General features: G+C 43.2%; 1 protein-coding gene across 2 annotated transcripts in view; it reads right to left on the reverse strand.

Moving 5' to 3' along the window:
• Positions 1-1,141: 1,141 nt before the first annotated feature.
• The window catches only part of LCP1 (lymphocyte cytosolic protein 1), a 104,858-nt gene continuing 81,512 nt past the window's right edge, over positions 1,142-24,487 (reverse strand). For both annotated transcript variants that reach the window (XM_019971245.2, XM_019971244.2), the window contains exons 10-16: positions 23,092-23,287; positions 20,940-21,018; positions 19,359-19,473; positions 18,186-18,319; positions 10,471-10,594; positions 5,338-5,462; positions 1,142-3,282 (exon numbers count right to left, since the gene is read on the reverse strand). In XM_019971245.2, coding sequence (XP_019826804.1) covers positions 3,150-3,282; positions 5,338-5,462; positions 10,471-10,594; positions 18,186-18,319; positions 19,359-19,473; positions 20,940-21,018; positions 23,092-23,287 — 906 coding nt within the window. In that variant the 3' untranslated portion in view covers positions 1,142-3,149. The remainder of the gene's footprint in view (positions 3,283-5,337; positions 5,463-10,470; positions 10,595-18,185; positions 18,320-19,358; positions 19,474-20,939; positions 21,019-23,091; positions 23,288-24,487) is intronic.

Genomic DNA, 24,487 nt, shown 5'->3' on the forward strand with positions numbered 1-24,487 from the left:
CTTCAGAATGGACTGGATGGATCTCCTTGCAGTCCAAGGGACTCTCAAGAGTCTTCTCCAACACCACAGTTCAAAAGTATCAATTCTTCGGCGCTCAGCTTTCTTCACAGTCCAACTCTCACAGCCAAATAAAGAATTTATCTCAAAAAAATAATCCTGAGATTACATGGGTTAAAAAAAGAAAGGTAACTAGTGGGATGTCCACTAGAGTGAAAAAATAAAAAAAGGAACTAGCATTAAAAACCTAAAAAAAAAATCTTTTAAGAAAAACTGTCCTGCTTTGATTGCTATATTCCATTGCCTTCCAGTCTGCAAGACTCTAGTTTTCTTCCCTTGATAGTATTCTGCTTACCTGCAGCTGTTCAGTCCTCCTGGTCAGGACCTATCAAGGCAGTCTTACATACAAAAGACAACACTTAGCCCTCTCGATATGTAGGGAAGACCACTACCTTGAATGTGTAGAAGCTGCGGGAATATTAGGCCAGAAAAAAGCCATCTCCAAAGACTGCTGCTGGAGGAGCCGGGACATACAGCTTAAGCACAAGAGCCCAACTTTCCAGTGGCTGTGTGGGTGAGGGACACCTCGGGAAGTCAGGATGTGACCACGCCAAACAACAGCCTACCCGAGGGAGCCAGTTACAGCAGAATTCTTCAGCACTCTGAGCATCCTCTGCACGCATCCTTCTGCAGCATCACCTCTACCAGCCAGTGTGAGGCCCAGACTAGGGAGGAGACGCCAGGGACCGCCAGCCCCAAAGATTCCTCCTCGAATCACTTAGAAGCCCTTTCACACCAATCCCCAAGTCTGGCTTTTGGGCACAAGTGGGTTCCATGTGTTCCTGAGAATTTGTGTCTTACCTTTCATTTTGACCTCCTCGTGGTCTGACTCCCGCCAACTTACTCTTCAGCTTTCAGCTAAAATATTTCTCCTTTGGGGGTTTTCTCTGTTGTAAGCCCCTCCCACCCTGCCCTCATCAATTACTCATAGCACCTGGCAGTGGTGTGTTTTTCCTGATCAGTCTCTCTTGATCAGCTGAGCTCAAGGCCTGCCTCATTTGCGGGCATATTTCCCAAACCTGGCACATGTAGGGCCTCAGTGCATGTTGGCTGAATGAATAACTCATGAAACCTTCAGAAGACGTCCGATATGGGGAACATTTTATTTGGAGAGATCTTGATTGAGCATTATTTTATCTTCATTTTCCATTAAGGCAATAACATTCCTCCTGGAGGCAGACGGCGGGGAGAATCGTCTGGGGGCTACATTAAGTGCAGATTAAGACAAAGCCAACCACTTTGCAATCAAATGCATTAGAAATACAGATTACGGGCTAGGAGAAGCCATATCTTGGCTTCCTGAGCCCACTGACAAGGAGCAGACTGGGATAATGCATTTCAGTTGCTTTGAAAAATGACTAAGTTCCACTACACACCACCCCTAAAGCAGATACCTCCTCCATGAACGCGTTCACCATGACAGAAGGGGTCTGGCATCAGTGCCCAATGCTCTGTTGCTATTTAGCCTTTGGTAAGTTTTCAAGGAAATTGCAGGCTATTAGAACTGCTCAAGAGTACAGTGTTCCTTGGGTTTTGTTTAAGAATTCTTTAAATATCCAGTAAATTAACTCTTAATAAAGCGACTGTGCCTGTTCCTAGCCAGCTTGATACCTGGCTAGGTATGTGTATATGTGAGTGTGTTGGTGGGGGTCAAGTTTGGGGTTGAGGTGGGGGCACTGTTCATTGGCACATATGACCCCTGGGCATTTGGGGGTACCAAAAAAGTAAACATGATCCTATGGCCCGGCAGACATCATATGCACTATGATCTAAGAGCTAATGAAATCAGAACAAGCAGTTCCCAGTCGCCAGATATCTAGCCACACTGTATAACTAGATCTAATAAAACATTAGTCACGCAGTTGTGTCTGACTCTGTGCGACCCCATGGACTGTAGCCCGCCAGGCTCCTCTGTCCATCGAATTCTCCAGGCAAGAATACTGGACTGGGCTGCTGTTTCCTTCTCCAAGATCTAATGCTGCTGCTGCTGCTAAGTTGCTTCAGTCATGTCCGACTCTGTGCGACCCCATAGATGGCAGCCCACCAGGCTCTGCCGTCCCTGGGATTCTCCAGGCAAGAACACTGGAGTGGGTTGCCATAATACACAGGGCTAAATGCACAGAGGCAGCACCTGAGACCAGAAACTTTGTTATGACTCCACACTGCCCTCTAGTGGTTTGCTGCTCAATGACCCCCTCCTTGAACGCTTCCTTCCACCAACAGTTAAGAATCTATCTGAAGGCATGGTATTTAAGATAGTAGATCTGGTCAGAGCCCAGATCCTAGGGTTAAAAACAGAGGGCTTCTCATTGACTGAAAAAATAAAATCTGATGACATCTGGGACCCTAGTTTTGAGAAAATGTTCTGATGATAAGTCTTCGTTCTGGAGATTAGTAAACACAGTTCTAAGAAAATGTTCTGATGATATGTCTTAGGTCTGGAGGTTACCAGACACTCTTGGGGACCCCAATACAGCCTGATTTGTCAGATGACCCAGAAGGCCCAAGAGGAGGGTGGCCAGCAGAGGGGAGCCACAGAGAGGGCAGGTTCTGCCGGGGTGGAGAGCAAAGTCACAACAGGTAGACCCAGGTAGAAGGGCAACAGGAAGGAGGCTTGTAACAGAGCAAACGCTGGCCTCCAGAAGCCAGCTTTAGGCTGGTTTCACGATTCTCCCCTCCGATGATTCTCCCCTCCTGGTTCTCACCCCGAACAAGAAGGCAGACAATGTAAGCTGGTTTGAAAGATTACGTTAAAATGAACTACACTTGAGACTTCTATACCTGACTACAACGGCAAAGGCAGGAAAGGTGCCTGGGAAGTAAGATCTCTTTTTCTCTACGTTTTCAAAGAAGCAATCAATTCAATGATAAAAAAATATTTGTAAGAGACTGGGTCTTTTGCAAAGAATAAAGCACTTTTTGTTAAATACATGAAGGCTACTTGGCAGAAGAGATATACATTTTTTTTTGGAACTGTGAATAATGTCATCGAGTTGAAACTTTGGAATGGCTGACTCCTCCCGTGTTTCCTGGGGGCACCAGGCATGAGCAGCCAGAGACCCACACACACCCCCTACCCCGCCCACTGGGCCTTACACCCTCTTCATTCCTTTCCCCATGAGGCAAGCGAACACGGTCATGACCATCTTGGGGTTCACTTCCACCAAGTCTTCTGGAAGCGCATACACTCTCGCTCCAATTTTTCGGGCCATAGAGATGGCATACCTAAAAGAGAAAAGAGGAGGGATGAGGGGAGCCTAAGCAAGTATGAAGGGGACCCCTCAGGGTCAGAGTTATTGTCATTCTATATAATATATACTATACACTCTATGAAAGAAAGTTAAAATGTTGGTGACTCAGGCGTGTCTGACTCTTTGTAACCCCATGGACTATAGCCTGCCAGGCTCCTCTGTCCATGGAATTCTCCAGGCAAAAATTCTGGAATGGGTTGCCATTCTCTTCTCCAGGGGATCTTCCCGGACCCAGGGATCAAACCCGGGCTTTCTGCATTGCAGGCAGATTCTTTACCATCTGAGCCTCCAGCGGAGCCTTCTACACTGTAAACTACCTACTGTGCCGAGGTCACTCCTGGTACAGCTGCAGCCAATCAATCACTGGCTTCCTCTCGAGGTTTGTGGGCAAGTCTTAGCTTGACAAAGCTCCCAACTCCATCAAACTCGCTGTCCAGCCTCGTGATAATCACCAAATGTATCACTTGTCCTTAAAGAGCTTCCTAGCTCCCACCACTTTTGGTGCTTATTTGCTTGGGGTCTACTGTGGCAGAAAAAGTCACAGACTTGAACAAGAGTGTGTGATGGGAAGGACCGCAGACTCCACTTCAGCTACAGAACATTGTTTACAAGGCAGAAGAAAAAAAGAGGAAATGCATCTGTAATACCATGACCCTACCCATCAATTCTTTATTTTTTTAAAATCTTTTTTGGCTGCAAGGAATATGGGATCTTAGTTCCCTGACCAGGAATCGAACCCACGCCCCCTGCTTTGGAAGCTCAGAGTCTTAACCACTAGAGCTCCAGGGAATTTCACCCTGCCCCCTTTCTTTTCTTTTCTTCCCCGTCCATTCTTTTCTTCCTTTTTCCATTCTAATTCTTGCCCACATGCATGTGTATTTATTTATGCTACTATGATCGTAGAATAACCAGAGTTTTATATTACACATTTTTCACATAAGATTACCATAGCTGCATCAGAATATTTTTGCTCTGTTTATAGTTACAGGAAGATAGTTTTATTAGTTGTAGTCTACTTGCAAATGAGCCCACACTATTATTATCTGGCAGTTCTTTTATTCTGCTCATTTGTTATCTAGCAACCTCTTACAATGGTTGCTCCAGAGATTCTTCATTCCACCCAAGGCCCCGTGACTCCCTCCACTCTTCTGAAATAACTTTACTCATACTTTAGCGATCACATTAATTTAAGAGCTCCAGGCAAGGGTAGCCCCATTCTTTCTCCTTGTCCATCTCTCAGTCACTTCCTCCATATTAATGATTAATGAAGTACAATTAATTTTTCCATTATAAAATATAGAGGAAAAGTTGTTCAAAAATTAGAAAACAGAACTTAAAAAATATGCATGATCTTGCCACCATAGCCATTTTTAGGATTCTATATTTGGGGCTTCCCTGGCAGCTCAGATGGTAAAGAATGTGCCTGGCATGCAGGAGACCCAGGTTCCATGGGGGAAGATCCCCTGGAGATAGGAACGGATACCCACTCCAGTAAGAATACTAGAGAATTCCATGGGCAGAGGAACCTGGCAGGCTACAGTCCATGGAGTTGCAAAAGAGTCAGCGACTACACAAGAACAACCCTCACTCTGCGTATAACGCAAAGAGCAGCTGCTCTCAAACCAGTGACGACTCTGGCCTTGAACCCCACCCCTGCCCAGGTACATCCATGGATATTCACAAATAGGGCGTTTAACTCCGCACCCACCATGTACAAACTCTACTCAGGAAACCTCCTATAGATTTTGATAAGGAAATTAGTGTTAGGAAATTGTAGGCTTGCTTATCAGTTGGAAGTCAACTGTTTTCCATTTCAATTGTTACCAGTTGTGTTCTTGTCTTGTTCCCTCTCACACCTGGAACCTTAAACTGTCACTGCACAGTAGCAGATATAAGGGTGATGGGACGCAGTAAGTCACGAGAAGGAAAAGCATCAGTAGTGAAACTGAATTGTCTGCATGGAGGCATGGGCACTCGACCCCACAGCCACCCGCTCCTTCCCTCCCTGACCTCGGGCTTGTTCACGTACTTTGCGTTGTTGAGTTTCTCTTCTTCATTCAGGTTCTCCGTCTTCAGAAGGTCATAGTTAATGGAACCTGGCTGAATGGCATCGATGAGATCAAGGACCGGCAGACTTGTGCTGATCTTCGGGTCCTGCACAGAGAGAAAGCATGGGCTTCATCAATATGCTCCCAGGTTACTTCTGTTTGGCTCAAGGAAAGTGGGTGGTTCTTTTCAATTTTTGGTTGCTCCATGTGGCATGTTCCCTGATAGCTCAGCTGGTAAAGAATCTGCCTGCAATGCAGGAGACCCCAGTTCAATTCCTGGGTAGGGAAGATCTGCTGGAGAAGGGATAGGCTACCTACTCCAGTACTCTTGGGCTTCCCTTGTAGCTCAGCTGGTAAAGAATCCACCTGCAATGTGGGAGACCTGGGTTTGAAAGATCCCCTGGAGAAGGGAAAGGCTACCCACTCCAGTATTCTGGCCTGGAGAATTCCATGGACTGTATAGTCATGGAGTTGCAGAGTCAGACAAGACTGAGCGACTTTCACTTTCACTTTCCATGTGCCATGTGGGAGCTTAGTTCCCTGACCAGGGATGGAACTTGTGTCTCCTGCATTGGAAGTGTGGAGACTTAACCACTGGACCGCCAAGAAAGTCCCTTCTCTTTCCTTTTAAATATGAAATATACACGTCCTGGTCTGGGAAATGCCACAGTGTGGCACCTGCTATTTCAAACCAAGTGCTGTTTCTCTAGGGGGCGTCAGTAGCTTCCTGGTGGCTCACTATGCAGAGGAAACCCATTGTCTGCCAACAGGCAGGGAGTCGTTCACCCAGAGCTGTGAATGCACAAAACTCTGCTCTCTCTCTTGGGTACCTGAGAGTACAGACAGGGAGAGGCGACTGCATGTCACCATCTGAGCATAGTCAAGTCTAAACTAGAGATTTCTTGAAAAAAATTAGAGATTCCAAGGGGACATTTCATGCAAAGATGGGCTCGATAAAGGACAGAAATGGTATGGACCTAACAGAAGCAGAAGATATTAAGAAGAGGTGGCAAGAATACACAGAAGAACTGTACAAAAAAGATCTTAACGACCCAGATAATCACGATGGTGTGATCACTGACCTAGAGCCAGACATCCTGGAATGTGAAGTCAAGTGGGCCTTAGCAAGCATCACTACGAACAAAGCTAGTGGAGGTGATGGAATTCCAGTTGAGCTATTTCAAATCCTGAAAGATGATGCTGTGAAAGTGCTGCACTCAATGTGTCAGCAAATTTGGAAAACTCAGCAGTGGCCACAGGACTGGAAAAGGTCAGTTTTCATTCCAATCCCAAAGAAACACAATGCCAAAGAGTGCTCCAACTACTGCACAATTGCACTCATCTCACACACTAGTAAAGTAATGCTCAAAATTCTCCAGGCTTCAGCAATACGTGAACCGTGAACTTCCAGATGTTCAAGCTGGTTTTAGAAAAGGCAGAGGAACCAGAGATCAAATTGTCAACATCCGCTGGATCATCAAAAAAGCAAGAGAGTTCCAGAAAAACATCTATTTCTGCTTTATTGACTATGCCAAAGCCTTGGACTGTGTGGATCACAATAAACTGTGGAAAATTCTGAAAGAGATGGGAATACCAGACCATCTGACCTGCCTCTTGAGAAATATATATGTAGGTCAGGAAGCAACAGTTAGAACTGGACATGGAACATCAGACTGGTTACAAATAAGAAAAGGAGTACGTCAAGGCTGTATATTGTCACCCTGCTTATTTAACTTCTATGCAGAGTACATCATGAGAAACACTGGACTGGAAGAAACACAAGCTGGAATCAAGATTGCCAGGAGAAATATCAATAACCTCAGATATGCAGATGACACCACCCTTATGGCAGAAAGTGAAGAGAAACTAAAAAGCTTCTTGATGAAAGTGAAAGAGGAGAATGAAAAAGTTGGCTTAAAGCTCAACATTCAGAAAACGAAGATCATGGCATCCGGTCCCATCACTTCATGGGAAATAGATGGGGAAACAGTGGAGACAGTGTCAGACTTTATTTTGGGGGGCTCCAAAATCACTGCAGATGGTGACTGCAGCCATAAAATTAAAAGACGCTTACTCCTTGGAAGGAAAGTTATGACCAACCTAGATAGCATATTCAAAAGCAGAGACATTACTTTGCCAACAAAGGTCCGTCAAGTCAAGGCTGTGGTTTTTCCTGTGGTCATGTATGGATGTGAGAATTGGACGGTGAAGAAGGCTGAGCGCCGAAGAATTGATGCTTTTGAACTGTGGTGTTGGAGAAGACTCTTGAGAGTCCCTTGGACTGCAAGGAGATCCAACCAGTCCATTCTGAAGGAGATCAGCCCTGGGATTTCTTTGGAAGGAATGATGCTAAAGCTGAAACTCCAGTACTTTGGCCACCTGATGCGAAGAGTTGACTCATTGGAAAAGACTCTGATGCTGGGAGGGATTGTGGACAGGAGGAGAAGGGGATGACAGAGGATGAGATGGCTGGATGGCATCACTGACTCAATGGACGTGAGTCTGAGTGAATTCCGGGAGTTGGTGATGGACAGGGAGGCCTGGCGTGCTGAGATTCATGGGGTTGTCCGACTGGACACGACTGAGCGACTGAACTGAAATGAAGTCTAAACACCTCATACCTCGAGGGTCCAAATCAGAGTCAATTCTAACCAAGAAACAAGACACAGGACCCCTGCAAGATGTTAGGTCTCCAGCACAGGCCCTCTGCAGAGGTACAAAAATATTAAAAAAAAAAAAAAAAAGAAAGAAAGAAAGATCAGAAGGGTAGGGACTTCCTTGGTTGCAGTCCAATAGTTAAGACTCCCCCAATGGAAGGGGTAAGGGTTCGATCCCTGGTCGGGGAACTAAGATCCCACACGCTGTGTAGCACGGCCAAGAAATAAAAATGAATGAAATAATTATAATAAAACAACGTAAAAAATACGATGGGTCCATTTTTACTTATTTCTGGGTAATATAAGTGAAAGTCGCTCAGTCGTGTCCAACTCTCTGCAACCCCATTGACTACAGCCTACCAGGCTCCTCTGTCCCTGGAACTCTCCAGGCAAGAATACTGGAGTGGGCTGCCATTTCCTTCTCCAGGGGATCTTCCCAACCCAGGGATCGAATCCAGGTCTCCTATATTGCAGGCAGACTCATTACTGTCTGAGTCACCAGGGAAGCCCAGGTAATATAAGACCTACCACAAAATTAAAATCAATATACATATAACCATTTCTAATTTCCATTATTAGCCAGAGCTTCTATCTCCATAGAATTTTTTGGTGAAGAAGCACAAGGAAAGCAAAATGGAGAGACTGGAGTTTCAGCTTCTTCCCTACTTTCTTCCCACAGTCTTGGGGGGCTGATGGGCAGCGAGATGGTCAGCAGTCAGCAGCGTTCATAGGTGAGGGGGGACCAGGACTGTTTCTACAGTGGCTAATGGGGGGTGGGCTATGCTCATTTTTTTAAAGGTTTCACTTAAAATCCCAGTCTGGTGCTCTGTGATGAGGACAGGGGGACGGGAGGGAGGCTCAAGAGGGAGGTGATATATGTATTATTATGGCTCATTCACATTGTTGCACAGCAGAAACCAACACAACATTGTAAAAATTAAAAAACAACAAAAATAAATCGTGTTTCTTTCTTTTTTTTTTTTTTGACCAATTCTGTAATGCCTTGGTGAGAAGACAGGAGAAAATTCACCCTGAGCATCACAAGTAGAAAAAAAATTATCAAACATTCCGAAGAGGAACACCCCAGAAACTGCCAGGTAATGCAAAGGGCTGCATTCCTGTAAAGTGGCAGCTGTTCTACCAAGAGACGCACTCCCGGGACTGTTTAACCATCGTGTCATAGCCACGGTCACGTGATCTACAGATACACTCTGCTCTAGAACCTCACCTTGCAGAGAGAGGTGCTTTCCATTCCCTAGTGGACACCACCTGCAATTACTAGCTGTGACTTCAGGAGTTAAATGAGCCCCCAGATTCCTCATTACACAATCAGGAAAATGGTGGGACTTCCCTCGTGGATCAGTGGTTAAGACTCCATGCTTCCATCACAGGGGGCACAGGTTCGATCCCTGGTCAGGGAACTAAGATCCCACATGCCACGCAAAGCGGTAAAAAAAAAAAAAAAAAAATCAGGGAAATGGTAACGCTATCTTCACGATATCTGTGAACAAGAAGGCCTTACAAACAAGAGGGCCCTGGTCCTCAGAGTGCAGTCCATCCTGGGAGCGCCCTTCACCACCTTCCCTGATCTCTTTCTGGAAAGATTTGTTCATGTCGATCACCAGTCTCTGCTTCAACCGCTGCTCAGCTCTTCAGACCAAACAAATGGTAGGTGGAGGGCAGACAGAGCTGGCTGTTTCCTGTGCTGAGCTCACAGAGTCCAGGCGCCCCTGGTATAGCCCAGCCCAGAGATACATCCCTTGCCCTTTCTGGGAGGGGAGAGATTTTCACTTTTCTCTTGATTTTGAAGCAGAGGATCGACATCATGACAAACTGCCTCATCCACCCTGTTAATATAACTCTGAAGGGGTCCCTCCCCCAATCTTGACCTTTAAATAGAGAAAATGTAGTTACGACGGGACGCCGACACTATACTGTGGATCAAGTGCTCAGGGCCCTTGAGAAAGAATCCAGCTAATGTTTAAAACATGAGACGAGAAATGTAATAAAATATAATGCTGTTATTAATAAAAACGGGATTTGGATACACGTACACAATTTGCTTTTTTTCTTAAAAAAAAAAAGAAAAAGAAAATACCCCATGGGAGATCTTCTAGCATTTTACATCTCACCCTCATCATGTTAACAATCTGAACCATGGAGCTGTGCACGCTTAAAAAAATACTATATTTTATATTACTTTGGAAGAACGATGCCTAAAATCCCTTATAAAAAATGACTGGGTTTTTTAAATTAATTATTAGGGAGGAAAATGACAAGAAATTTGTCAATGAAACGGCCTATGAACATCAAAACAATAATGGGTCATTCAAGCAAAATCAAAATGGGAGGGGTGCCTCAAAGACCTCATACTGAAGGTCACTCTTGAAGACAGAGTGAAAGCAATAAAGATCAGCATAAAGCTCAGGGGGCCGCGCGGGAGGCAAAGCACGTTACCTTGAAACTAGAGATGCATGAATTCTTCTCCGCTTCCTTCAGTGTTTCATTCACCCAGCTGACAATAGTGTCATCATTGACCTTCTGCCCGCCTCCAATGTCTTCAAGAATATTCAACGTGTACCTGAACAAAACCAAGAATGACTTCTGGAGAAAAGTCACTAAAGAATTCACAATTGTATAGCACAGGGAACTCTTCTCCATACTCTGCTGCTGCTGCTAAGTCGCTTCAGTTATGTCCAGCACCGTGTGACCCCATAGACAGCAGCCCACCAGGCTCCTCCGTCCATGGGATTTTCCAGGCAAGAGTACTGGAGTGGGGTGCCATTGCCTTCTCCGTCTCAATACTCTATAATGACCTAAATGGGAAAAGAATCTAAAAGACACTGGATATATGTATTTGTATAACTGAATCACTTTGCTGTTCAGCAGAAAGTAACACAACATTGTAAGTCAACTATACTCCAATAAAAATTTAAAAAAATATATGAAGAAGAATTCACTATTCACAGAGTTGCCAGCATAGAAGTTTTTATTTTTTCCTGTCGCAGAAGATGGCCTGGATACCATTGCAGTTGAGGAACAAAGAATATGTAATAACACTAGTTCCTTTTAGAATAACAAAATAGAACTTTATATGTAGAGTGTGATGCAGAGCAAATACCACCGTCATTGTGGGAAGGCAAAGCAGAAGGGAAGCAAGGAGAGAAAAATGAAGCAAAGGCTTTGAACCAGTGGTGCTTTTCTTAAAGGAACCATGAAAATCAAGGAACAATTCAATGTTAGGCAAGCCCACAGCCCAAGCACATATATTCAGACAAGACTATCATTCAAAAAGACGTATGCACCCCTATGTTCAGAGCAGCACCATTCACAATAGGCAAGACATGGAGACAACCTGAATGTCCTCTGATAATGGATAAAGGAGACACACACACACACATACACACAGGAATATTACGTGACACAAAAAGCATGAAATAACACATTTACAGCAACATGGATGAAACTAGAGGTGATCGTACTAAGTGAAGTAGGCCAGAAAGAGAAAGACAAACACCATATGATATCTTTTATACGTGGAATCTAAAATATGACATGCATGAACCTATCTACAAAACAGAAACAGATTCACAGACACGGAGAATAGACTTCTGTCTGCCGAGGGGGAAAGGGGTGGGGAAGGGAGGTATTGGAAGTATTTGGGGTTAGCAGATACAAACTGTTAATTATAGAATGAGATAAACAACAAGGCCCCACTCTATAGCACAGAGAACTGTATTCAACATCCTGTGACAAACCACAATGGGAAAAATATGGAAAAGAATGTATAAACATACATATATATATGTGCATATGCATGTATACCCGAATCACTGCTGTACAGCAGAAATTAACACAGCATTGTAAATCAGCTACAGGTCAATAAAAAAGGAAAAGCCCGACCAGCTAACATAAGAAAGAAAAAACATAAAAGTTTCCCCGGTATAAGACAGAAGTAGAAATTAATCTCTAGTTAATCTCTAGTTTGAGAGTAAGAACGATGGTATGGGGAGGGAGGAGGGAGGAGGGTTCAGGATGGGGAACACATGTATACCTGTGGTGGATTCATTTTGATATTTGGCAAAACTAATACAATTATGTAAAGTTTAAAAATAAAATAAAATTAAAAAAAAAAAAAAAAGAACTGCCTTTGAGACACACGATTATGAGAAGTGTGGTGGTGGGGAACATTACGATGCTTCAAACTCTTAAAATTCCAGGGAGCAGAGAAGGCTCACCATTCCCCAAGCTGATCCCTCTCAAAAGGGAAATAGAGAGGCAAGCAGTGAGCAAGTGGGCAGGTCGGCTGGCCTCAGGGTTCAGTCTTGTTAAGGGGGAGAGGGAGGTGGTCAAATTACCCACGAAAGACTAGGGTTTCAGTGTGCGTCGTCCAAACTGAAATTCAAGTCTCCGGCCTGTCTGGAGGGCCTCCCTAAATGAGGTCACCCTCCGCCCGGGGTTTTGCTTACATAACCCATCGGGTGTCTTCCTCCAGTTAATGCTTCTGTGGAAAACACCGTCCTTCATGATCTCCCACACAGCTTTCAAGTGTTATCTCTGAAAAAGGAGTAATGACCCACTTTCTTCAGATGAAAGCACTTCCCCATCACTGGTGATGAGGAGGAAAAGAGCTTCTGCAACTTGTCTTTAGCAAAAAATAAAATTCGGTGGCGGGGGGGGTAGTGCTTCCCTGGTGGCTCAGTGGTAAAGAATCTGCCTGCCAAACTAGAAGACATAAGCGATGCAGGTTCAATCCCTGGGTTGGGAAGATCCTTGGGAGGAGGAAATGGCAACCCACTCCAGTATTCTTGCCTGGAAAATCCCACGGACAGAGGATCCTGGCGGGCCACAGTCCATGGGGTTGCAAAAAGTCAAACTCAACTTGAGAGATTGAGCACGCACACACGTACGCTTATTGTTGATTCACTTTGCTGTATAGCAGAGCCGTCTATGGGGTCGCACAGAGTCGGACACGACTGAAGCGACTTAGCAGCAGCAGCAGCAGCAGAAACTAATACAACTGTAAAGCAATTATACTCCAATAAAGATTAAAGAAATGAAATGGCCCCATGAGTCCCAGCTTTAGGCTGGGCCTCATCCAACAGCAGGGGATGGATGGGATTTGGGGCTGGAGGGGCTGTGATTATGACTTTCGTGCTTTCCTGCCATGGAACTGTGGTTTATTGATATAATATGTGACCCGGAGGGGCAAACCTAGCTGCTTTGTTTTTCACAGACCTATCCCCAATTCGCTGTCCACAGCCTCTTTGATGTGGAGAGAATTCCCTCCTTTGCCTGCTGCAGACTCACGCTCCTTTGCTGGAGTCTACTGTTGCTGTCTGCTGGCAGTCTACTTGCCTCAGGCTTTTGTCTCCAAATGTACACACACGCAATCTGCCAGCTTTCCAATCTGAGAACAATTTCTAGGCTACTGAAGGGGAAAGGGAGGTTTAGGCTCTCATTTGTTTTTAGGGGGAAAATGACATGCCATTTATTGTCCAGATCAATGACCAAATGAACACATCTGTGCAAACCAGTGACATAAATTTCAGCTAGAACTGGGTCTAAATTTATTAGATCTGTTAATATGTGGCACACAGAGAAAGAAAAAAATCCCCTTCTGCTGGAATTTACATAATCAGTCATTTCATCACCTTCAACAGTAAGGAATTTCTCTGTGCACTTTCTTATACGAAATTATTATTATTATTTTTTAATCTTTTGATCATGCCACACAGCATGTGGGATCTTAGTTGCCTGATAGGGATCAAATCGTGCCCCAAGCATTGGCAGCTTGGAGTCTTAACCACTGAACCACCAGGGAAGTCCCCACAATTCTTATACAGTAAAGATTCATGAGAAATAGGACTTATTAACCAGGAAGAGACTCAGCTCAAACTAGCCCTTGTTATATATATATATACCAGCCTTGTTGTTGGGTCACATTTTTATAAAACTCAAAACAAAGATCATATTACAAGGTGATTTTCAGATATTATGAAATTCAAAATAGAATAGAGTTGGCCTGAGTATTTTTTTAAGTCACTAAAACAAAATATCAAAGATGCTTTCATCTCCAGACCCAAGAGTCAATTTAACTGTGGCAACTAAAAAGACTTTGGTTTTGGTTTTCAAAGCAATCAGTACCAAAAGCCATTCTGTTAAGAATTAAACACACACGGGAAATAAAATAGTGGGGAGTTCAGAAGGCGTTTCTGAAAATACACTGGTAAGAACAGCTCTTAGGAACTTCCAGCAATGTTCTAGATACAGGCACTGTAACAGGGACTAGAGTTAAAGCTGCTTTAGCTCTGGTGTTTTCTGTGCCAGAGAAGCCTATGACATCTGCCTTTGATCATTAAAGAGATCCCAGTTGAGAAAAGGGTAATGGAGCATCATATTTGATAAAGCAAATGTAAATCAGGTAGTGATTATGATCACTTCTGACCACCCTCCATCACCTGGGAACACTGACATAATTACTCTGAGGACCATTATAAATATTAGGACCTGCAGACAGTGGCCTGGGAATAGAGCTTCTGTGCTTCAGGAAATGACAACCCTTGTCTCTGCCATTACATTGTTAGATATAATGTAATGTGACATATGGTTTCTGGGGCTTCCTTCCAGGTAGAAAAATGAATTAAGTCATTCTAACTTAGGCTCTCGGAGAAGGCAATGGCAACCCACTCCAGTACTCTGGAAAATCCCATGGGCAGAGGAGCCTGGTAGGCTGCAGTCCAGGAGGTCGCTAAAAATCAGACACAACTGAGTGACTTCACTTTCACGCATTGGAGAAGGAAATGGCAACCCACTCCAGTGTTCTTGCCTGGAGAATCCCAGGGACGGGGGAGCCTGGTGGGCTGCTGTCTATGGGGTCGCACAGAGTCGGACACGACTGAAGTGACTTAGCAGCAGCAACAGCAGCAGCAACATAGGTTCTAATTAAGGAATGGAAGACTTCAGCCTGCTCAGGGCTATCAGTATAGGAGGAAAGGAGCAAAGCATGTAAAAGTGAACAAGTTAATGCTGACAGCTTTGCTATCTAGAATTCTCCCCAGGCTCATGCTTTTGTACCAAAAATTGTTTACTTTTCTCATCATTTATCTTGCATTTGTGTATCTTATTATATTCTACTATTGATTAAATAATTTGTCCACAGAGCTCTCACATTTTAATCAAATTTATATTTGGCTCTACAAGGTATGCACATGAGTTTGAGTGAACTCCGGGAGACAGTGAAGGACAGGGGAGCCTGGTGTGCTGCAGTCCATGGGGTTTCAAAGACACGACTGAGTGACTCAGCAACAACTAAAAGGTATCCAAAGTTCTCTGTTATAGAAGTAGCAGGAAATTCTGCTTCTGGTCATGATGGAATAACAGGAATCAGACTGACCCTTCTGCCTTAAACACATAAAACCCAATGAAAAAACATGAAATGGTGTTGTCTAGACTTGATGACAGAAAGCACAAAACAGGGGTCCCTGAGAAGGAAAACGAATGTGGTGAGCCCTAAGATTGTCCCAGCTGATCGCACAGAGAATTCCCAGGCGGCAGTGCAGGGCAAGAGAACTCAAACAGAGCATGACAGTCTCGATGAGCTGACGGGACAGGGTTGCGAACTCAAGGAAGCCACGGTGCTAGAATGTGTGTGGCAGAAGAGCAGAGAGAAGAGAGCCGCCCAGAGAGTAGAGTCATCTAGAACAAAAGCTCCAGAGATCTTCAGAAGTTCTGCCTCGCGTGCTTAGCAGAGTGCGACTTGGTGCATGCATTTGAGCAAATACACTGCGGCTGGGGAAAGAACTTGCAGAAATGAATGGGCAGAGCAATCCTTGGAGTTCACACAAGCGCGGGTTACATCTGGCTCCCACCAGTCAGAGTAGACAAATCTCATGATATATGGAGCATCAAGTAAAGTACTCAGATGAGATTATCTCAGTATTGAGAAGCAAAATGAGCTCGAGATTAATTAAGATTTTAAGTAAGCCCCCAAAGGATCAAATTTTGTTTAAGTAACGTAACTGCATCCCACCAGTCCATCCTAAAGGAGATCAGGCCTGGGCGTTCATTGGAAGGACTGATGTTGAAGCTGAAACACCAATACTTTGGCCACCTGATGCAAAGACCTGACTCATTTGAAAAGACCTTGATTCTGGGAAAGATTGAGGGCAGGAAGAGAAGGATATGACAGAGGATGAGATGGTTGGATGGCATCACTAACACAATGGACATGGGTTTGGGTGGATTCCGGGAGTTGGTGATGGACAGGGAGGCCTGGCTTGCTGTGGTTCATGGGGTTGCAAAGAGTCAGACACAACTGAGCGACTGAACTGAACTGCATCCCAGTGGCTCAGAGGGTAAACCGTCTGTCTGCAACGCAGGAGACCCAGGTTCGATTCCTGGGTTGGGAAGATCCCCTGGAGAAGGAAATGGCAACCCACTCCAGTACCCTTGCCTGGAAAATCCCATGGATGGAGAAGCCTGGTAGGCTACAGTCCATGGGGTCGCAAAGAATCAGACACGACTGAGGGATTTCACTTTCTTTAAAGGAATACAGAAATATCTAGCAAATGGCAAGGTAAAATTCACAATGCCTTACATACAGCGAAAAATCAGTAGGCATTCCAGGAAGCAAGAAAGTATGAGCCATAGTGAGGTTAAAAATCAATTAATAGAAACAGAAATAGCAGTTATTGTACTTATATTCTATAGCTCAAGAAGGTTAAGAGATATAGGAGATGTCAAAAACACCTAAATCAAATTTCTACATATGAAAACTATAAAGTCTGAGATGAAAAACATATACACCAAATGGAATTAATGGTAGACGTTGTAGAAGAGAGTAGTGAATTTAAGACAATAGAAATTATCCCAAATGAAACAGAGAAGAAAAAATGAAACATAAAAAGATGATCTGAGTATCAATGAATTCTGGGACAACTTCAATGATCAAATACTTAAGAGTCCTGAAAAACTAGGGTGGGTGGATACAGGAGTCAAATTTGAATAAATAAAGGCCAACGTTTTTCCAAATTTGATGAAAATTGTAAACCCACAGATGCAAGAAGCTCAACAAACCTCAAGTGCAAGAAACACCAAAGTACATCATAATCAAACTACTTAAAAGCAATGATTAAGAGAAAATCTTGAAAGAAGCCAGAAAAGAAAAGACATGACCTACGGAGGAACAACGGAGAAGTTAATGGCAACCCACTCCAGTATTCTTCCCTGGAGACTCCCATGGCCAGAGGAGCCTGGCAGGCCATGGTCCACAGGGTCGAAAGCAGACACAACTGAAGCGACTCAGCACTGAGGAACAAAGATAAGAAATACAATAGATTTATCACTGGAAACAATGCAAGCTAGAAGACAGTGAACACTACCTTCAAAATAACGAAAGAAAAAACTATCAACCTAGAATTCTACACTCAGATAAAATACCTTGCAAAAATGAAATAAAGAGTTTATCAGACATATAGAAGCTGAAATAATTCCTTGCCAACAGATCTGCACCACTAGAAATATTTCAAGTAGAAGGCAAATGGTATCAGATAGAAATCTGGATCTATAGCATGAAAAGAGAAGCACCCGAAATGACAGATATGTAGGTAAATATAGCATATTTCCCCCCTTTATTTTGAAAGTCCCTTTAAAGGATAAGCAACTGTATTTACATCAATCAGTTAAAAGTTAGAGGATGGGGGAAAAACGTATCATGCTAAAACTAATCAAGAAGCTGTATCACTATCTGGAAAAATAGCTTTTAGAGAAAAAGAGTATCATCAGGCATAGGGTAACTCCACATGAAAAAGGGTGATTCATTAAGAATTAAGGTTGTTATGACAAGCTTAAATGCTGATGAACTTGACAATAGAATTTCAAAGTACCTGAAACAAAACTGATAGAAATGAAAGAAAAAACAAACAAACAAACAAAAAAGCAGGACACGCCCAGCCCCCCCACACACTCCTTTGGGTTTCATTTTAGCTTAAAATATAGTTTTACTGGATTAAATCACATTCCTGAAATTTGCTAGTACTTTTCTAGATCAAAAAATACATTCAATCAAACCGATATTGTAAAGCAACCATCAATTAATTAAAAATAAACAAATATAATTTAAAAAATAAAGAATTTGTTCAACAAGATGCCATTTTCCTGAGCTGTATTACCTTCTCATCAACTGCCAGACCAAGGCCAACGTTAGGGTGCGGTTTCCTTCATTGAGGTCTTGTCCCCCAATGCCAACCAGGGAGAACTTTGCTTGATTCTTCCCCAGTTCCACTGCATAGTTACAATTCTCAAGCTGTTAATGAGCAGGAAACAATCTAATGTCATCATCTCTTTGATGATAAATACCAGAGGAAGTAAGATGATAAAAATAGACACAAAATGAAATAATAAGGTCAGACTGAATAATCTCTCAAGTCTCTAGTTCAGCAATTCTAGGATTCTAAATTAGTCAAATAATTTTCCATCTTTTTAAAAAATTTTATTTGGCTGCACTGGGTCTCAGTTGGGGCATGCAGGATCTGGTTTCCCGACCAGGACTGAAACCCCAGACCCCCTGCAATGAGAGCTTGGAGTCTTAACCACTGGACCATCAGGGAAGCCTGATTTATTTCCACCTTTTCTTAAAGAGTGCCACTCACTCTCATCAAAAGAAAAAAAAATATTCATAGTATACCAGGTGTAAAGCCAAAATGAGTTATTATGATGACCATTTTCATGGCTCTATCCCATGACATAACTAGAAAGCCATACTAAATAACCTGTCTATAATATCCCTAAAATAGTTGCATTTGTAGAGACTGGCCTGGAAAATCCAGATCCTGTAAGCACACAGTAGACCGACATATGGGATGGGTGTTCCCGTGGCTACGATTCACGGATTACTGGGTCACAGGGACGATAAATGGTGGGAAATGTTCGTGCCACCCCCATGGCTGTGGCTGCTTTTACAAAACAATGTGTTCTCACTAGACATACTATTTGTACATGTCAAACTGTTAGCACAGGTTTCGATCCTTTAGAAAATTAGAATGAGGATCTTGCTGGAGGGAAAGGCACCCCACAGCTCTGCTTGCTCTAATTATCTTAATTAGAATTTTTACATCATGACGCTTAAAGACATCCAACACAGAATTATAAATAAGCAATCAGCTGAAATAATGAACTCCCTTTAATAAAAACCACTCAGGTTTCTGATTGCTGTACTCTTAAGTTAATCCCTGGATAAGCATTTCTTATCTGAGCTTGGCTTCCTGATAAAAGTATTCACACAGTGCTCTTGTGGGCTTATGACTTCATCTGACGACCAGAACCTCACAAGAGTCATCATTTACCTTCTTCATGTTACCCCCCAGTTTGGGGTATGGTGGTTTGTTTACTCTGCTCCAGTCAACAGGGACTTTAATCTTTTCATAGAGCTGGAAGATGACCAGGGCATCTGATAAGTCACTAAATGAAAACAAACACAAAGAATTCTCAGATACCCAACATTTATGGAGGGCCTGGAGCGGGCCAGGCAATTCTTTACATATTAGTTCAAGGAACATTCCCAGCAACTTGGCCACACTGGTATCAGTCACTTCATCTTTAGAGGGGAGGAAATTCTGACTCAGAGAAAGGGAGGGAGCTTCCTAGAAGTGTCCTCCAGGTGTGACCACTAATACCTCTTCAGCAGAAACATATATTCTCCAGAAAAATAAATAGCTCCAACAGCATTGGAGACACGCCCACAAACTGAACATTTACTGTTTGGCCTGCTTGTGAGCAGATCTTGGGTAGATGTGTCAGAGAGTCGATTTGTTCTTTTGCTGCTGGATTATGAATTTTGTACAGTAAGTCCCCAACATATGAACCTTCAAGTTGCAAACTTTCAAAGACGCAAATGTATGTTTGCATGTCTAATCACATAAGTTAGAGCATGTGTCTGGCATACATTGTCATGCGCCTGCACCCTCTACAAGTGGCTATGCTTCTGGGTACTTGACTGTACAGGCTTCCCTGGTGGCTCAGACAGTAAAGCGCCTGTCTAGAATGCGGGAGACCCGGGCTCGAGCCCTGGGTTGGGAAGATCCCCTGGAGAAGGAAATGGCAATCCACTCCAGTACTATTGCCTGGAAAATCCCATGGACAGAGGAGCCTGGTAGGCTACAGTCTATGGGGTCACAAAGAATCGGACACAACTGAGTGATTTCATTTCATCTTCCCTAGTGGCTCATCGGAAAAGAATCCACCTGCCAATGCAGGAGATGTGGGTTTGATCCCTGGGTTGGGAAGATCCTCTGGAGAAAGAAATGGCAACCCACTCCAGTATTCTTGCCTGCGAAATTCCATGGACAGAGGAGCCTGGCAGGCTATAGTCCATGGGGGAACAAAGAGTCGGACACGACTGAGCGACTGAACATGCTCGTAGGATGCGCATATAGAGTACAGTATCTTTATTTCTTGCCTGTCCGTTGATGCCAGCCCCTGTGTGCCAGCTGCTGTACTGTACCACAATACTTTCCAAGGTACCATAAGATTAAAAATGTTTTTCTTTATTTTTGTGTTTGTTTTTAATGTATTATTTGTGTGGAAAGTATTATAAACCTATTACAGTACGGTACTACATAGCCGATTGCGTTAGTTGGTTACCTAGGCTGACTTTGTTGGGCTTTTGAACAAAATGGGCTTATGAACACCCTCTCCGAACGGAACTCATTCATATGTAGGGGACTTGCTATACTAAATACATAGCAAGGTTGGTGTATGCAAGTGAGTTTTTCAACACCTGCTGCTCAATTCGGCGTTTCCCCTCTTCTCACTGAGGTGCGCACATTTTTCGAAGAGAACTGCACACCAGAGTGATATCTGAAATCTTGGGCATCTTCACAGGTCTTGGTATCTCATATTCAGGAAGAGGCCCTCAATATTCTTACCTGTACAAATGATTGACTCGCGGGTTTACACCCAAGGAGTTCATCCAGTTCCTAAACGTCCGCTCTTCTCTCGTCTCACCTAAATGAATGAAGGCTAGTTATCTTTCAGGCACCAAGAAAATATGCTTTTTTATGATCAAAGTTTAACTAAAGCAGCTGTCACAAACACCAAAAGTAGAATTAAAAAATATAAAAACCCTAAGGGATTTGAATGAGGGTTGCTATTCTGCATTAATTGTTTTTCCATTTCAGTTCAATGAGAACAGCATCTATTATGATTAACAGCGTACAAGAGCCCATGAGGGTAAACTGTTCAGGGTTGTCCCTCAAAGGCTTACATTCTTTCTGGAAGAATATGTGTTTTGAGAATCCAAGAGGGATCATGCAAGCTAGAGGGCTACCATATGAGGTGGATATTTATATTTGAGTTCAGATAAAGGAGAAAATTGTACAGGCTACATTTGGAGGCAGTGCAATTTGAGCTCTACCTTAGAGGGCTAGTAAAATCTGGATGGTAAAGAGAAAATAGGAGGGGATGTGGGGGGACGGGGTAGGAGATTATGTAAATATGAACACAAAGGGAACGACAGACAAGGTCTGTATTAAGACTATTAGAAACTGACTTTTCAGATATCTGTGTAGTGCAGTCCACACCGATAAGGCTGTCTAGTGGCTGGAACCAGAATCGGGGATCTTTGGATGCCAGGTAGCAGATTTGGTTGATATATTAGACAATGACAGTCATTATGGGTTCTTTTTTAATTACTATAATAAATTCTCGAGCAAGGCAGAGTTATAATGAAAGCAGTACTATGATGTGTTTGGCAGCAGTGCGCAGAATTACTGAAAGGCAATATGCATTTAAATTAAACACACAGAGGGGACAGTGTTTGACACCAGCACATAGGCGCATTCAAGTGCTTGATGGATGGAGGGCTAGGCCCCTAAGACCTATTGAAACAGTTTGTGTAAGAGTCCGGAAGAGCAGAAAGGAAAAATAACAATCTAAAAGTCGTTCTGTGGGAAGAATTATTAGTATTTGCTGATTCAAGAGATTTAGGGGTGAAGGAGAGGAAGACACCAAAGTGGAACCCAGGGTTTTGGTGACTGAAGAGAGAAAAATGTGGTATGATTCATGGAAATGGAGAATTTCTAAACGAGAGTGGATGGGATGGGAGGTTGGGGGGTGGGTAGAGAGGCAATGCAGGAGGGGGGAAATGGTCAATTCTGCTTTTCATATTGATCAATTCTGATCAATACGCTGAATTTCAAGTGACAGTGATGGACCCAAATGTAGATGATCTAGAAGCAGCTGGAAATGGGTGGTGAGAGGGCTTGGCATACAAACTTGGTAGTCAACAGAATCCATGGGCCCCTGACCACCACACATCAATCATACAAATGCAGAGCGCTGGAACATGGATTGACTGCATTTCCAGCTGGAGTAAAGCACTGCAGAAAAGGATTAATCTTTAAAATGTAGATTTCCTTTCTTGGGGGATATTCATTTATTATTATTTTTGCATTGATTTTTCTATCTCAATATTGGGACTCATTCACAATGGAAAAAAGAGAAAAACATCTCTGGCAACTTCACCTATTAGAACCTGACTAAAAGCTATGTGACTTTTATCTAGGTTTAGGGCATTAACCCCCTAAATATAACTGTCATGGATTTTGCCTCAAAATATTATTCCATGACCCCCATTACCCAAATCAGAGACAAAACAAAAACCTCAGTAAGCACCTCTTAGCATAAGTTAAATATCACTTTTAGATGACAAGTGGCTGCAATTTCTTGCCTCTAGGAATTAACACTCAGTCCATTAAGTACATAAATTAGGCTTTTGGAACTCAGGATTTATTTCATCCAATAATTAAATGCACTGTCTTCCCTAAAACATTTAATTCTGATAATGGATGAAGCCCATGTATAATGGATGCGATAGAATGGTAGTTGATTATTCCTCCTTGGCTGTAATTGACTTGATTAATCTATTTATCCTCTTTGTTAGGTACCAGAGAATTGATGACCTGTTCGCAAATCTCCCACGTGCGGGGCCTATGTTTGCTTAGGAGGTGATTCTGAATTACTCTTGAATTACAACTGTGACTGCTTCTCAGAACATTTACGCAACTGGTTTTCAGTTACCTTCAAGAGCCCCCCAGTCGATGTCCTGATTCTCAGGCTTGTGCAGGGCAGGGTATTTGTTAAAGAGGTTGGCAATAAAAGCCAAGTTCAGCTTGGGGTTTCCTCGGACAACATCCGTGGCCGTGACAAACTGGCGGCAGCCCAGCCTCTCCGCCTGCTGCAACATGCATTCTGCCCTCTGGATGTCGTCTTTCTCCTGCGATGGAAAAGGACACCCATCTCAAGGCTGGGTCAGAGCTTCTCCAGACACAAAGCAGACACAGGTTACATGAAAAACAGACGGGCATCTTACCAAAACCCTCAGTGTTCGACCTCAGGGAGACACCTAATAAGACCAAATCATTCCTTCCATTTGCCTGGACCCACATCACAAGGGCGCTTCCCTGGTGGCTCAGACAATAAATAATCTGCCTGCAATGTGGGAGACCCAGGTTCTATCCCTGGGTTGGGAAGATCCCCTAGAGAAAGGACTGGCTACCTACTCCAGTATCCTCCCATGGACAGAGGAGCCTGGTGGGCTACAGTTCATGGGTCACGAAGATTCAGACATGACTGAGTGATTAACACACATACACACACACAAATCAGAGTTTCAAGTAAGAGGAATATCCACTTAATTAATCGAGTCTTCCTATCTTTATACAGAGCAGGACCATTTCAGATGAATGGCTGTCTCGTTTTTAAGGAGATGCAATAGATTCTACAATTTTATCATTTAAGTTGATCTTAATTATTTTCAACCATTAGGCTTTCTTTTTATTATCTTCTGGCACAGCAGCAGCAGTAGTAATATTAGTCGCTCAGTTGTGTCCGACTCTTTGAAACCCCATGCACTGTAGCCCATCAGGCTCCTCTGTCCATGTGATTCTCCAGGCAAGAATACTGGAGTGGGTAGCTGTTCCCTTCTCCAGGCAATCTTCTTGTACAGACTTCACAAAAAGTTCATTTATTAAATAATAAATTACATTTATTTTTAGTTCATTAAAAATATTTACATCTGCAAACAAGTGCTTTTGATTAGTTTAACTTCTTTACCCACATTCAGCTGGTGTACCTGCAACTCTGACAAGATAAAATTTAACCTACATAGTGTCACTGATAGAATATATAACACCAATTTGGCTTTGCAGACTTCAGATTGAACGTCAATAAACTGTGGAAAATTCTGAAAGAGATGGGAATACCAGACCACCTGATCTGCTTCTTGAGAAATCTGTATGCAGGTCAGGAAGCAACAGTTAGAACTGGACATGCAACAACAGACTGGTTCCAAATAGGAAAAGGAGTTCGTCAAGGCTGTATATTGTCACCTTGCTTATTTAACTTCTATGCAGAGTACATCATGAGAAACGCTGGACTGGAAGAAACACAAGCTGGAATCAAGATTGCTGGGAGA

This window comes from Bos indicus, chromosome 12 (assembly GCF_029378745.1).
Source record: "Bos indicus isolate NIAB-ARS_2022 breed Sahiwal x Tharparkar chromosome 12, NIAB-ARS_B.indTharparkar_mat_pri_1.0, whole genome shotgun sequence".
In the NCBI taxonomy this organism is placed as follows: Eukaryota; Metazoa; Chordata; class Mammalia; order Artiodactyla; family Bovidae; genus Bos; species Bos indicus.